Raw genomic sequence first — 15,929 nt, forward strand, 5'->3', positions numbered from 1 at the left:
AGTATCATTTAACTTCCTTAGTACATAATGGTCGTAAAAATAACAGATATTTTCTACATTTTTTGCCAATGTGGACATTCATATGCTATTGTTCTCTGTGAGTGCATGTGTGTGTTTGTGTGCATCAGTTTAACCTCGCCAACAGAGTTCGAGAGGGCCTGGACGATCTTCTCATGTGCTGTGGCCACCACACTCTGCCCGTTGATCTCTATGATCCTGTGACCCACACGGACCCCGCCTCGCTCAGCAATGCCTCCTCGCATCAGACTGCATATCTGACAAAACACACAAAAAGCAAAAGTCCTCATGTTATAGGTATTTTGGAAGAATACAGAGTAATATGCAAAATGAATGCCACTGGAGGAGTAACATATGTCTGCATTGATACGCGATGACATCTAAAACTCAGCGTTACATTCCACTGCCTCTCCCAGCCTCTTGCAAGAGAGTTTCTTTTCTCCTGTGTTTCAGGTTGGCCACGCCTCTGCCCACACCTGAGCTCCATCAGTGATCAGTGGGGCCATATAACCTTCCTGGAGCCAGGTGATCTTTCTCTTGTGATTGCCCTGCCTTGCTGCCACATGAGCTGTCGGCCTTGCTCGTGCTATAGGACTGTGTGGTTTATTGTTGTCTAGGTAGGGCTTCTCTGTAGTGATGAGCAAATGAAGCTTTTGTGAAGCACTGAACCACTTCAGCCAATTGTTTCGGAAATGGGTTCATTACTCGAAGCTTCAGGTACAGTGACCTCTACTGGCGAAGTGCAAGGCTGCAGTGGATTTAAAGTATCTTTGACTTGAAAATTCTTTGACGCACACATCTAAGACTGAATATCATGTTCTATTTAAAAATAAAGATTGATTGTGTGTATGTGTTATCGAGAAGAGAGTGCTGGGGAAAAATGTGGGCTTATTAGGCTTTAAATGATCGTACAGTTTAAGATTGGATAGAGATGAGGGAAATGAAACGCAACAGATGGCAACTGCTTCGCATTCGAACCCCGGGCTGCTGCGGCAAGCCTTTAATTGAGGGAACGCCTGCTCTACGAGCTGCGGCACTGGGGCTGCGCATTTGTATGTGGGATGTACATTATTCTTTCAACAGATTTAGATCTGGTTTCTTTACTTGCGCACAAGGAACAGATGACGCTGGCGTGCATAAAAATTGTTTCGCTATGTCACGTGATTTGAAGCAAGCGTCGAAGCAGTGGTTCTATATAATTGTAGTCCAAAGTTTGAAGCACGTATTGAAGCTTCAGTATCACACTGCCATCACTAGTTCTCTGCCTTTTTCCTTTATCTCCTGTTTACTGTGAGGTAGGGAGCTCAGTATTGTGATTCTCATTTGACAGGTTAGTGAACTTTCGTTTCCAGATAGTGTTTTTGTTTATTATTTTGAATAAATTAAGTTACCTTGTTGCACTTTAAAGGGTGTCACTGTTACGTGCTGTAGTGTGTGTGTGTGTGTGTGTGTTACGTGCTGTAGTGTGTAGGTGTGTCTCTCTCTCTCTCCCTCTGCTTGACTCTCCCTCAGGTGCTGGCAATCTGTAATCAGTGCCTGCACAAAAGGCCGGGAAAGGGGCAGGCGCGCTCTCTCTCTTCTCCTCCTGCTTGGTTGCTGAGCTTGGTGTTGGTCCTCTACTGTGTTGGAGTTGTTAATGAGCTGTGTTAGCAGAATTGTGAACTTGTGGAGTTACTTTGTTTCACCATATCTGGTGTGTCGCTTTCTGTTAAAGTTGTTTTCAATTTTGCCTTTGTGTATTGGTTGGGGAGTTTTTTCTTTGTATATGAATTAAATGATCTGGTTTTACTAATCTGTTGCCTCGTTTTCTTTTTTCACCTGGGTTATTTTATTCCTAGTTGTTACTTCCCCACCCTCCTAGACTAAATAGGGAACGTAACAAATGGGGTAAAAAGAGAGTAAGTAATGGATTTTTTTTTGTGTACTGGTGTGTGAAGGTGCAACATTGTCTGAAAGTCTGTGTGTTAACAACTTCCTCAGTTTAGTCAGGGGGGTGTCTAGCTGGACTGTATCAGTTCTTCCTTCAGGCGCTCATTTATTTTTATTTTCAGGGTAATCCTGGGGTGGGGAGTAAGTCCCTGTTGGAGGCAGGCGGTGCAGGGTTTCAGCCGCTGATGTGTGCCTTTTTTTAAAGTTGCCTCGAGCCCGGCAAGCTCCAGAAAATAGGTAGGAAAGTTATCAGTAAGGTAGGATCTGGGGAATATTGTCAATGTTTGAGGTTTTTTTTTTGCTTACTGTAAATTGTAATATCATAGCATTCAAGAGTGTTTGAATACAATTTGGCAGATTGAGGATGGTTTCTTTTGTGTTGGAGAAGTTTGTGGCCAATCCTACTGTCAGCTAGACTGCTGTAGGAAAGTTGATTTACATTTAATTGCTGACTATTATACAATTTTTGTCTTATTAAAAGTGTCTTGAAAGCTACATTAGTCAAAGGGCTAATTAAACAGGGAGTGTTGTGTCTGCATGATTCTGTGGAATCTCCTAGCATGGGGGCCGGGGCTGATGTAGATGCAGCAGTATCCCCTGGTGAGGGCCGCTCTGAAGTTACTCCTGTTATTCAGGGTCGTGGGTCACAGGAAAAACCTTTCACTTTGGCTCAATTTGACGCATTTTCTGCAGAGTCCTCTCCTACAGGTTCGAAGTTAGATGCTAGGCTAAAGGTGCGGTTGGCTCGTCTCCAAGAAGGAGGAGCATGAGCGTGAGTTTCAACTCCGGCTGGAGTTAAAGAAGCTGGAGGAAGACACAGCCATTCGAATGCGTGAGTTGAAGCTGAAAATGAATTGGGTGGGTAACCCCTATGTGTCTGCATTTCCCTCTGGTTCGGCTGACTCATTTGAGCAAGCACATTAATTTGGTCCCTGTTTTTTGTGAGTCTGAAGTCGAGTCTTACTTTGGTGTATTTGAGCGCATTGCTTTTGCTCTGCACTGGCCGGTAGACGTGTGGGAAATACTATTGCAGTGCAAGCTAATTGGAAAAGCTCAGGAGGCTTTTGCCTTTGTGTATTGGTTGGGGAGCTTTTCCTTTGTATAAATTAAATGCTCTTGTTTTAGTTTTACAAATCGGTTGCCTCGTTTTCTTTTTTTGCCTCTGTTGTTTTATTTCTAGTTGTTTCTTCCCCACCCTCCTAGACTAATAGGGAACGTAACAGCCACCCTTTCTTATTTACATTACCTTGTATGTTACTCCCTGTGCACCCCTAGACCACAGAAAGGGTCGTAACACAATAATAAAGTGATATATTGCACATTACATCCTCTCAAAAGATGATGGGATTTTCTTTTTCTTTCAGGGATTGTATTTGGTGTATAAATACTGTTCAAAGCAAAACAGTAATTTATCACAATGCTGCAAATGAGTTTCTTCAGTGCGCCCAATACAGGGAAAATAAATGATGAACAGATTAATCGAAACTGAGACAGGAATGTGAAACATGCACATTCTGTACCGTACAAATACGAAACAAAGCAGTAAGTTTCAAAAATGTTATAAAAACAAACAACTAGATATTACAAATATCAGACCTACACGTCAGAATGGTACTTACAATGCCGTTCTGGACGCTGAAGCCCAGCTGATACTTCAGATCTGGTCTCTTAATGAGGACAGTGGTAACAGGAGGGCAACTGACAATATTCATTTTCACCTGAACCTGGTTCTTTAAGCCCTTCAACAGAGAAACACACACACACAAAACCGCTTGTTCAGCTTCACAGAAGTGAATGTGGTAGAACAATGTTTAATTATCATTTATTTCATAGCTTCAGAGTCTCTGTACCTTAATGATTCCCTGACAGGTGGCGAGTGGCAGCCCCACTAGGCTGGTGTTGTTGATGGACATGATCTGGTCTCCGATGCTGAGCTTGCCAGAGCGAGCCGCTGGCCCGCCGTTCATCATGTTGGCTAAGATAACTGTGGGAAGAATGGAGCCCCAGCCGGACTCCACTATCACCACACCCAGGATCTCCCCTTTACTCTTCTCCAGCTGCAGCTGTGGAGAGGAAACCGTTTGTTGCTCATTTTCATGTTTTATCATAGAGAAATGGACCTACCATAATTTAAACAATATGACTGATTTGAGCCGAAACGCAATGGTGTGAATTTTGCCTGTTTTCATCCACGCGTTCGTAGTTCTTCCCTTCAACACGTTGCTGTAGTTGATCAAGACAAGCAGCATATAAGCTATAAAATTGCTGGAGAACTCATTTTTGACTTAAAACTAGGATTTTCAGAAAAGTAGTAGAGAATTCCCTTTTGTCACTTTTCCCTTCCATTGATCAAAGCAGAAATCTGAGGTCCACCAGCAGCCCTGGAGCTCAGAGTGTAAAGCCGTGAAATATCACAATGTATACAATAACATGAGACCATAGAACATTGTTGACCGTCAGAGATTTTGCCTTACTGTTTAAATCGAGGTGCCTATCCCTTTAATATCTCGGCTGCATTAGACTATTGCAGGCTCTTCTGCAAATCAATGAGCAGCACTGCTTTAGGGCAATATGTTAAGAAGTAGCTTAATCTCTAACAATTCACTGCATCAGCAAAAAACAGACATGTTAGGTCTATATATTTGATTAATGAATGGATTATCTCTTGAATTTCCACAAGATGTATTACATTATGATATACATCAAATATAAAATCACATTATTTATCCTGTCAGAGGGATTCAGCAGCTGAAGGACATTCTTCATTTCATTTTCGCTGTTTGTCTCAAATATTTGAAAATCAGACTAGTTACCAAATTATTAGTGAAGTCGTGTCTTATACTGGTTTCTACAGAACATGGTACAGTAGGTAGTTGTGTAGATTAGTATATAGTGGTCGAACAACCACATTACGCTATACTTTGACTTTTGTTTGGATGTGAAGTGCTCAGTAAACTAATATTATATAATACTATCAGACATTAATTTACAGCATCTGAATGAACAGTTTTGAATCTGCAGCTCAAACCTCCACCTGGTGTTCTCTCAGTGCACATTGTGACATTTCTACATCACAACTAAGTTCTATTTAGGTTGAACACGAAAAGAATACCATTCATTTATTGGAATTCAATATTGTGCACATCTGAACACTGCCTTAATGCAACGTCTGCCTTGAGAAACACATTTCTCCTCAACACTGTTGGTGAGGAAGTCTTAGTGCTTCAGTTTCCCTACCACTAAAAATAGTGCCCATGCCGCCTCTCTGCTCACGCAGCAGAAACTATCTCACGGTTTCTAATTCTCCAAAAGCTTTCAGCAATGTTTCAGGGCACAGTTTTCGCTGAAGAGGAAATGCTGAAGCAAAAAAGAACAGATAGCAGTGACATGCTCTGAGTAGATTTTACTGTACCATCTGCTTCTTAATCTGTCTAATTAGTGAACGGCTACTGTCTACTTGTGTGTTTCTGTAAAGACCCTGCGGCACACATGTTAAGTCTCAGTGTTTATGTTCTTGTTTTTTCCTGCACAAACATCTGCAGAAAAATAAGAAATGTATGTGTGTACTGCACGCTTCATATAGACCAACCTCTTTGCAGTTTTCAGAGTTGGAGAAGTGAATGAGGTCGTCATTGTACATCTCCTGGGTGTTGATAATGTCGCTGTACTCCTTCTGACTCAGGTCCTCTGGGTTAATGCCATTGGCTCTCAGGAACTCCTGGTAAGCGACGCTGAATGCCTGTCCGATGGACTGAGCGATGAGCTGGGCCTGCAGACGGAAAAAGCAAACATAACAAAAACATGTGTTTGTGATCTTGTTTTGTCAGATCCACAGAAGCTTATCTTAACTGTGTTGTATATAAATAACAATAGAGTGCGGAAAAAAAGCATCCTGTGGTATCAAACAATAGCGGCATTGAGGGTGCCAAGAATATATTAAGGCGTAATATAAATTGATTTTTACTGTCATAAGCTATTTGTTCCCATTGAGAGAGGAGAGCAGAAAATAAAAAAGAAAGCTCAGGTACATTTACCTGCTCTAGTTTCCATGAGATGTGAAGATTGCAGAACATAATGAGATGAAAAACTAAATCTATACAGAGTTTATCGTCCGTCTTTACTACACTGACGAAATGATTTCAGCTTATCAAATGTCATAAGTATTCCACACAAATCCAGCACTTTAAATCAGTTGATCTCAACCAGCAGTACTCGTACCCCAGTGGGTACTTCTGTATTTGGCAGGAGTACATGGAAAGATTGCAGAATAGCTCAGCTAAAAGAAGAAAGAAAAATGCACTTAAATTATTTGTTTAAGGGAAAAATAAACACAGAAATAGAATAAAAATCAATTTGAGATTGAGTTTAAGTTTAGCTGTTGTAACTAGCAGCTACAACAGGCTGACTGCACCTCCCACTAACCCGGTTCAGCTGTAACATCTGAACAGCATGTGCTCTGATTGAGAATGTGCAGAAACTAGTCAACAGGAGAGCAGAAATATGTGGCTAAATTAATGCCAACCTGAGAGAGATACTGTATCTAAACTTTGACACTTCCAGGATCAGCATCCAGTTTAAAATCTGTTTAAATAAACACTTTTTTAAAAGATTTCGGGTGGTATTGAGGATGGGGAGTTTGGGGGATTTGAGCTCATCTGTTCGGGCTGTGGGACTAGAAAAATAATTGGTAATCACTGGTTTAAAGCACCCTCCATCCAGACACAAAGATTGTAAGAAAAGTTGTAAGAAATTAAATTAAATATGTAAAAAAAATGATAACCTGAAGCCTAATCTTGGCTGAGAGAGATAATATAGATCAAGATAATAAAGAGGTTACGTCATTTTGAAAGCCGTATTCTCCCTATTTTCCTGTTGAGTTGAAATCTTTACCTGAATATAAATCTCTTGCAGAAATGATAAACTTTACTGGCTCTAAACTCTTAAAATCAATACACAAAATAAAATGTATTATACAAAATAAATTAGTTTTGCAGGACAATAAAAAACTTAAAAATAGGAAAACACAGCATACAGCATGCGGAGCTACAACTGAGACAGTTTATAAGTTGATGGATGAGCGGCTGAAAAGTTCTATTATAACTCTGGCCGGCCTTTAAAACCTGGCAGCAAAAATTAGACAAAGAGAGGACAGACTGGAGTCCAGCCTTTTTACGGACTGGCACAGATTCTCAGTTGCAACATTGTTCATGTTGCCAAGTCTTGCTTAATCTGCTTCAACATGACAAGCAGCAGCAGAGTTAAAAAAGCCCGGCCAATTTACATCATTTCATGTCAGAGTTGTTCTAAACGCTTGTTAAAGGTCACAAAACAACTTTTCTTTTTAGAATTTCTATATATTACTGACAATATTTGGAGCAAACATGAAAAACTAAACTCAGGATAAACAAATTAAATGATGTCATGAAGCCAAACGGAGGAAAAACATTCATATTCATTCATGTAGTTAACTGGGAAGCTGAAATATTATCCGACAATCAAATAACACTTACAAAGCAATAACAAGTGTCATCTCTTTCCTATCTTAAGATGTTGGAGGATTAATCTACCAGATGAGTCCTATTACATAATGACTAAAACATAACAGTGTGACTTCCTTTAGTAACTCATCTACGTGACCTCTTACTGCTCACAGCCAGAGGGATTCAAAGTTGTCAATTTCTCTAATAAACAGCAGGTTTGTGATCTTAAAAACACACAAAGCACTTACATCTTCAGACTCAAAGACATGGCATATCATCTTGTACTGCTTCTTTGCCTCAGGTGCCCCGGGCGCAGTTTCAATACAGTCCTGGGAGGCTGTGCGAGGCATGCGGCGTCTCGCCATCAGGACCACAATGTTCCCAATATCGGCAATGTAGGATATAGTACGGAGAGCGTTGTCCATCATCGTTTCCTGTACACATATTAACAAAAATCACATATGTCAAAGGCAACCTTTAAACATCAACCCTTTTGTTTTAATAATGCTCTACAGTACAGTTTTCAACTCCTGTAACTATGTATCAGCAACTGTATCATCATGTATGTATCATCAACTGCCCTGAAATCATATCTAAAACAGAAAATATATGAACACAGAGACATTTAATCATTCAGTGTCTTCGGACCAACTCCCAAAAAGGTGATGTCATCAACGCAGGTCTTCATTCACTGATTTCCAGTAAATGAAGACGACTGGGATGCGGAGAGAAGACCACATAAAAAAATAGGCTGAAGACTTTCCTCTTTGATAAAGCTTATAGTTAGGGCTGGCTCAGGCCTGGCTTGGACCAGCCCCTGGTTATGCTGCTATAGCCTGCCGAGGGACTTATGCTGCACTTCTCTCTCTGCTTCTCCCTCTTTATCTTTATGCATTCATGTACTATAAATGCATGTTACTAACTTGGCATCCAGGGCATCATCCCCGGAGTCTTTGTGTTGTGTTATGTGCAGGTTGCCAGGGATCATGGTTACACCTAGATCGTGCCTGCGCCTGCTGCTGTGGTTATGCTTGACGCCCACTGCTGTTATTCTTATTATTTGTCACATTTTTTAAAAGCTGTTATTATTATTGTTGCTGCGCATCTCCCTCCCTCCCCCCTCTGTCTCTCTCCATCTCCCCCTCTCTCTCTCTCGCTCTCATTTCTAAAAACCCATTTATATACAAAGGCATTCTCCTAACCTTTATTTTATTGACCATTTTTTATTATGTGAGATAGTTTTATATTATGTTGTTGTACTTTTCTCCTATGTAGCTTCTTTGGTCAATGTCGTATACCTTATAAACTGTTTTAAAATGTTCTTTATCAGTTGCTGTGACATGTTTATGTTGTAAAGCACTTTGTAACATTGTTTTAAAAAGTGGTATAAGAATATTTAATATTATTACTACTGTAAATATCTACTTCACAGTAAAAGCAATGCTAAGTAAATCCTAGTTAATGTTTACTTGTTTAATTAAAAAAAAATGTGGTTAATTTGTTTTCATGCTGGAGCGATTCAGTAAAGTAAACCACACAATTACAAGTGGACCATGATATACGTTGGGTAATAAAACAATGCTATAAATGTTATAAATATGTGCTGGAGAGACAACGCCGGAGCCAATAAATAGACAAAATGCTAAATCAAAATTACACATTTTTACTGACAAAGTGATGTCATAACATATTTCTCCTTAGTGACCTTTTTATTTGTGTTTCTCTAATACTACCATAGCTTTGAGAAACATTTTGTAACCGTTTGTGGTTAATTATCCTTTTTCTGGCAACAGTTTCCTTTGATAAGTAATATTTGAGAATTAAAGAACCAGTGTGCAGCAGATTTGTTTCATTTCTTAGTCAGACCTGCATGATCCTTTTAGGGCAGAGAGTGAGATGAAAGTGTTGTTGGTAGAAAACATATACACCTTTTCTTTAATTGAATTCAAAACTACCGTATGATCTGATTATAGCACAACAACGCCTCAAAGATTTAGATCTTGAGCACAAAAATATCTGTTTGGATATCAATGTTTGTGTTGAGGAAAACAAAGTGATTTGAATCATGTTAGTTCACTCAGCCAAATAATTGTTGTGTTAGGATGTAAATTTTATGAAGCATTGTTTCTTTACACAACTATGGATCTGCGGTTTAGAGACGACATGGACTTTGAAAGTGAATCTGCAGGTTTGCTGAGAGAAGCTTGTACATGTTAATGTTTTATGATAATACGCTAAATTTAATTTCAGTTTAGTTAACTTCACTTCATTAACTGTGTCTGGTGGTTTTATTACAGTAGCTTAATTATTGTTGTTGTTGTTCCAGCCCACCTTGGAGTTGTTCTTATTATGAATTAATGTCAGAAACTCAATGCAAGCCGCACCTAGCTTTTTAATTGTAGAACGAAAGCTTTTTTACTCAGAATCTGTCTTTCTCTCATGCGTGCCAGGATCAGTAGCAACCAGATGGAAAAGGGAGGAAGATATAAACTGCATTGCAGCACGTCAGTTTCTGCCAGGCAGCTGCCCACACACACACACACACACACACACACACACACGCACACGCACACGCACACGCACACGCACACACACACACATTCATTTTTCAGATTTTTCTTTTTTGTTGTAGTTCCTAAAATAAAAATCTGAATTTGTGGTAAAGTTTCAATGTGTAATTCCGAGCCACCTGTTCCAAAGAAATGGGGGCAGTATTTCCCAGTGACACTGGGGGCTGTACAGTCCTTGTAACGTTATGTTTTGATAGTGTGTATGTTGGCCTGGGTCCGAGAGACTAGAAAACGACTCGTGTTTTTGTTTCGTCCTCCGCGCTAATGTATCACTGCTTCCCGGCAGGGGAGCGTGCAGCCGCTCCGGCGGTTTGGTTTCAACTGGCGAATATCGCAGCACCGGGAGTCACAGCGGGCTGATGGAGTGCTGGGTCTAACCTGTGTAACTGCAGCAACAGAAGGTTTGAAGATCCAGCGGGGAGTCGGCTGAATCAGTGCTATTTGCTGACTGCTAACAGAAAATCTGTATGTCTCCCAGCTGCCGCACACTTTACTCCCAGCAAACCAGCCCCCTGCGGATGTTGAGGACAAGACGAGGTCACGAGTAGTTTTCTCAATTATGGAACTTTGAATTAAACCAAAACAAACTAATATTGACAGGCCCCTGAGTCTGCCTGAGTTTTGCAGCTGTACTTCTTCTCCCTCTGCACTGGGGTCAGATAGCGCTACAGTGACTCACTATCGCCTCTAGAGGAACAAGTGGTATTATAGACTGGACGGGCCGCAGCTAGTCAGTTAGCATGCTAACTTCAGTAGATATCTCTGCAACACATTACATAGACGTCTTTGACATAATGTCAACACTGTTACCATTTCACATTGTGTTGATAATGTTAGTTCATTGTTTTGATGTCTTAAGTTTAAATTCTGGCTGCTCTTACACATTGAACCTTTAATACAACTCTTAATACAACACTGTATAAACACGTTTGGACTGATAGATAACCCTCTTTCCAATGTTTAATTTCCAACGTTTCCTAGTTACATACATGTATACCAAAGACTTTACTCAGCTATAAAGTTATGAGAGCCTAAAGCAGGAGTCGAGAACCTTTTTAGCATGGAGAGCCATAAAAGCCAAATATTTTTAAATGTATTTCCTTGAGAGCCATATATTTAATAAAATTGAGTTTTAAGTATATCATGTCTCCGAGTACTAAAAGCGCTATCAGTGTTTCCCCTACCATTGTCTGTGCCCCCGCTTATGTTATTTATCTAATTTATGTGCACGTTTCTGTGTCTACTGCACTGGTGTCAAACTCAAGGCCACAATTATATCCGGCCGCGAGAAAATATCATATGTCTATCATAACTGGCCTGCTGGTTTCGGTAATTAAATCAATGCATGGCACAACCACGGGAAAATACATAAGTATCTAAATGTGTTAGACAAACTGACGGGTCCGACAACCGACGGAGCCTGCGATGTGATGAAAAGTGCTCTGGAGATGGAACATGTAATAAGCACCGTAACACAGACAGGAAACCTTATAAAAGATAATTTAAGTCTTTTCGTGAGGAGATACATTCTGAACATGGCGGTGTCGAGGGAAAGTGCTGAATAGATTTTTCGAGTTGCGAGAGAAAATCTGGCAGTTTTTGGAAGCAAAGGGAAACACACCACAGATCTGCTTGCTTTGCGCAGTTTCTCCTCTGCTGTTTCACAAAGGGCAGGGCTCCGCTCCCTACACACACATACACACACACACACAAACACACGCGCGCACACACACACGCACACACATACACGCACGTGCACACACAGTTACAGTCAGAGACGGAGCGGAGGAAAGGAGAGGGGAGAACTAAAACAAAATCCGCTGCTAAATGTTTTACTTTAAATGACACAGTATAATTATTTATTACATGTTAATCATGTTAAAAAATGTCAGCTCAAAATTGTCTGCGAGCCATATCGCGTCATCGAAAGAGCCATATATGGCTTGCGAGCCTTAGGTTCCCGACCCCTGGCCTAAAGAATCAACATGGCTAAGGACAGGTTACCATATGAGGTTAAACTCATCAGATGACCCACTAATAGAATACTTAATCTTCTCCAATGTAATAAAATACAACATATCCCTAATCCATGGTGCCAATGTTGGAGGACATCTACTGTAACCAACATTTTTCGTCCGGCCACCAGCGCGGCAAAGGACATGTTTTTAGTTTGTTGTTATTTAAAGTAAGATTGTGTTACCACACAAACTAAAGCAAGAGATGTCAATGGTTCTACGGGCTTATCCGTGGATTTGGAAGCAGATTAAATATTAATTGCCAAACATTAAATAATTTAGGGCAATCGCAAAACATGTGAATAAGAGTGGCTTAGTTATTCTTGCAACTGTCACCCATGGAGTCCATATTAGATGTGAACTGGGAGAGTTTAACTTTGGTCCCCTGCAGTCAGTGGAACATTTGAAACTGCATAACTGTATGCTTCACACATATCCCAGATGAATATATTCACCCCCCATCATCTTTGACCAAGCAGAGTCTGAAATTTCCGCTCCGACTTGCCTTTAAGGCAGTTAAGACTTATATTTTCTCTCCTTATTAAACAATACATGTGGCCAATCTTTCCCGCTCTAGATGATGTAATGTCATTGATTGAGTCTTGTAGTGTGTCGGGGGGCTATGAAGGGAATTGAGTGATATCTGAAGATATGAAGCAGAGAAACTTTCAGAAGCATTCCTACTTCTATCAAATGCTCCACCTCCTGTGAAGACTTGCACAGCTGCTTGTTGTAAAGCTAAAAGGCAAGAACACTTCTGACAAAGTGGAAAGAAGCTTTGCATAAAAGAAACCTGACAGATACATGTGATTGTTCATTCAGTAAGATATTCAGAAAGTCAAATTTCTACTTTTTGACGGTAGAACAGTTAAAGAATAATCAGTTAAAAAGTAATCCATATTGTAACTTTAACAGACTTTAAATTACTAATTGAGTACAGGTATATTCATGACTTGGATATTCATACTAAGGTTAAACTAGGAAGAAACACAAGCTAAAAACAAGGTGCAGTCAGGGCTTGCACATTATGTGCCCTCTACAGTAAGTCACCCTCCATGCACAGATGTCCGTGTAGCATTTGTTTTGGCTTTGCAGAGTCTATTCTTATCCTTGGTCAAACAAAATTGTGACATCAGGAGATTAAACAAATAAGTAAATAGCAATCATTGGTAGGGTTTCATAAGAAGCCGTTTATGTCAAACAGTTAAGCCGCAGTTATGACACGACTCTCCCCTGATGCCTTGTATAGCTGCACATAACTGGTCAGGGGCCGAGTCACTGTCAGGGTAATCAGCTTTTACTCCCACAGGTGAGAAAAGACACTTTGGACAGAACAGGGCGTACAGTATGTGTGCTTGCTGGTACTCACCTGTGAATCTGCATTGAGGACTTTGATCCTCTGGGTGGAGATGAACAGATCAACCTCAGTGAGGGTTTGGGCGTCTCCGTCGGCACTCTGTGGCGAGATAAAAGAGTTGGTCACATCGTCTTCTTTGACTTAGATTTTTCAAGATCTTTGTACCAAACGTGACTGTTCATGGTTATTTAAAAACTGCCTGAATGGTGACTGTGTTAAATGTTGGAAAGTATATGTTTAGAGATCCAAAATGCATGCATGCATAGTTTAGGGTCCAGCAAGGGGAATGCTTGTTAGATGGACTGGTAGTGGAGTCTAAAGGTGACGTGGAAAAGGCAGAAAAAGAAAGCTTTTGGCACTGGTGTTAGTTTACATCAACTGTCCTGGCACGCGGACGGCAAGCTGGCACAGAAACAACAAACAGCTTAACACTAAACCCTTACCAGCTGGCCGTTTTGCCAGTGAGAGCAATGCAGCTTCAGCACAGAACAAGCTTGCACACATTTCCCTCTAATGACTGTGTACTGCAGACTAATACAATTATATTTGATTTTGCTTAATTAAAATTGCCTGGTGCAAAAATATTGATAAAAACATATAGCTGTAATTAAATATTTCATGGAAGGAGACTGTGGCTTGTAATCATTATTAGTACATTCATTTGTATCCCTACCAAGGGATGCATAGTAGCTAACCAAATATTAAAGTTTAAAAGATATAAATTGCTTTTTGGGTGTTACGTTTTTCTCATATATTTTCATTTGGTAAACATTCATGATTGCAGCTATATCCCCGATTCAAAATCCAATTTATCTTGTGGATTTTATGCACAACGGTCTACAGAGGCTGTTGTTACAGGACAAATGAGATTCATCTTCTTCTATGACGGACTTCTGCCAGTATGTTTAAATACAGCTCAACTGTGATGACAAGTCATACAAAAATTAAATGGAATAATAAACCAAACAACAAAATGGTACCAGAAATGTATGGCACTGAGTAATTACTATTTCTTTAAGCAGTGTAGAATTGATCTTTTTCCTTAGTTTTTCACAACATCAAGCCTAACATGCATGCAGCAGATCCTTCTCTCCGCTATACGGTATAGTGGAGTGTAAAGAGAAAATTAAAGCAAGAATCATTTTCTGCTTTTGCTGGTGAAAACTATGTTAATCACACAAAAAATTAGACATGCGCTGAATTACAATTTCCTCAATACATAATTTAACATACTTGAGGGTGACAGCCATGTAAGTACAAAATATGAAAAAGTATTTGCATATAGTATTTATAGTTGCAGATGGTGACATGAGCTTTGGGTTAAGTTAAGTGATGTTTCTCGTGTTTTTTTCTTGTGCTAAAATTAAGTTGTATGTCCACGACTCTAAAGGTGAAAGGTCATCGTATTACCATTCAGTAGGTTGTGCTTTTTTGGTCAGCAAAACCTAAACTAGAGTATTTTAATTTACATTTCCTCTAAAGCTTCAGATTATTCAGTTTAAGAGAGGAGAAGAACACTATTTAAAAAGTTATTAATATCACTTGTGTTACTTGAGAGTTGTCTCTGCACTCAGTTAGAGAGTAAAAAAGCAGGAATGAGTTATACACCAGACACGACTAGAGCTTGGGTAAGCGATAATACTGCAATATGTTTTGTGCTTACAATGCATCATTACACTCTTAAACATACATTTATGATTTCATGAAACAATTACACAGTGTTATTACTTACAACTCTTTCCCACAGGTTCTGCCGCAGGTTAATACACTTTAATAATGGCACTGTATTCGGAGAAACCTCAAGATATAATACACCCTGGAGCTTCTCCCAATAGTGTCCTGCTGATGTGTCTTTTGTTACCTTGTGGTCACAGTGGTTGCATATAAATGTGTGTGAATGGGCTGTTATTAAATTCGGCTTCAGCTGTTCTCAGTCTTGCAACAAACTTCGAGAATTATAAAAGACTCTCACTGACAAAATGCAAAGCCTTTCATATAAAGCAAAACATGTTTGTCTTAGTTTTGCAAAACCTGACCAGTATTTGTTCGACTAAAATAATGAACACGACAAAAATGTGACAAAGACACAGATGGGGGACGATACACAGAAACAGACGGGCACAAATGTAATGAAAAACAAAAGGTGAGAGTGGAGGGAAAGTGGCCAAAGGGTCTTCCTTTTGCTCTGTTTATTACACACCGCCTTTTTCTTGATTTTGGCAGCCTTCTGTACCCTCTGGCAGGCAGACGTTGGGACGAGACAAGGTCAGCGGATACGGGAGCACAAAAAACAGGAGGAAGAGGAGGAGGAAATAAAGAAGGTAAATAAAAGAAGGTAAGACAGTAAAGCCTTAAACCAAACAGTAGGTGTACTATCGCTGTCTCAGAAACAGAGCGAGAGAGAGAGAAGAAGTGTGTGTGTGAATGTTTACGTGTGTGTGTGTGTGTGTGTGTGTTTGTGGAGATAGCGTTTCGCACGGCCGTGTTGGTTATCAGATACAAATCAAAACAGCAATTACAGAGGGTAATAATTGCTTTTTTTCTTTTAAACACAGCAAAT

The 15,929-nt window shown here is 40.0% G+C and overlaps 1 protein-coding gene across 2 annotated transcripts in view; it reads right to left on the reverse strand.

Annotated features, from left to right (window-relative positions):
• Positions 1-15,929, reverse strand: part of apba2b (amyloid beta (A4) precursor protein-binding, family A, member 2b) — a 28,722-nt gene that overhangs the window by 2,577 nt on the left and 10,216 nt on the right. The window contains exons 5-11 of one of the 2 annotated variants that reach the window (XM_029461591.1): positions 15,570-15,605; positions 13,382-13,468; positions 7,676-7,861; positions 5,537-5,716; positions 3,798-4,010; positions 3,567-3,686; positions 135-275 (exon numbers count right to left, since the gene is read on the reverse strand). In XM_029461591.1, coding sequence (XP_029317451.1) covers positions 135-275; positions 3,567-3,686; positions 3,798-4,010; positions 5,537-5,716; positions 7,676-7,861; positions 13,382-13,468; positions 15,570-15,605 — 963 coding nt within the window. The remainder of the gene's footprint in view (positions 1-134; positions 276-3,566; positions 3,687-3,797; positions 4,011-5,536; positions 5,717-7,675; positions 7,862-13,381; positions 13,469-15,569; positions 15,606-15,929) is intronic. The other variant, XM_029461600.1, reaches the window with a different exon arrangement.

Source organism: Cottoperca gobio, chromosome 3 (genome assembly GCF_900634415.1).
Source record: "Cottoperca gobio chromosome 3, fCotGob3.1, whole genome shotgun sequence".
NCBI classification, from domain to species: Eukaryota; Metazoa; Chordata; class Actinopteri; order Perciformes; family Bovichtidae; genus Cottoperca; species Cottoperca gobio.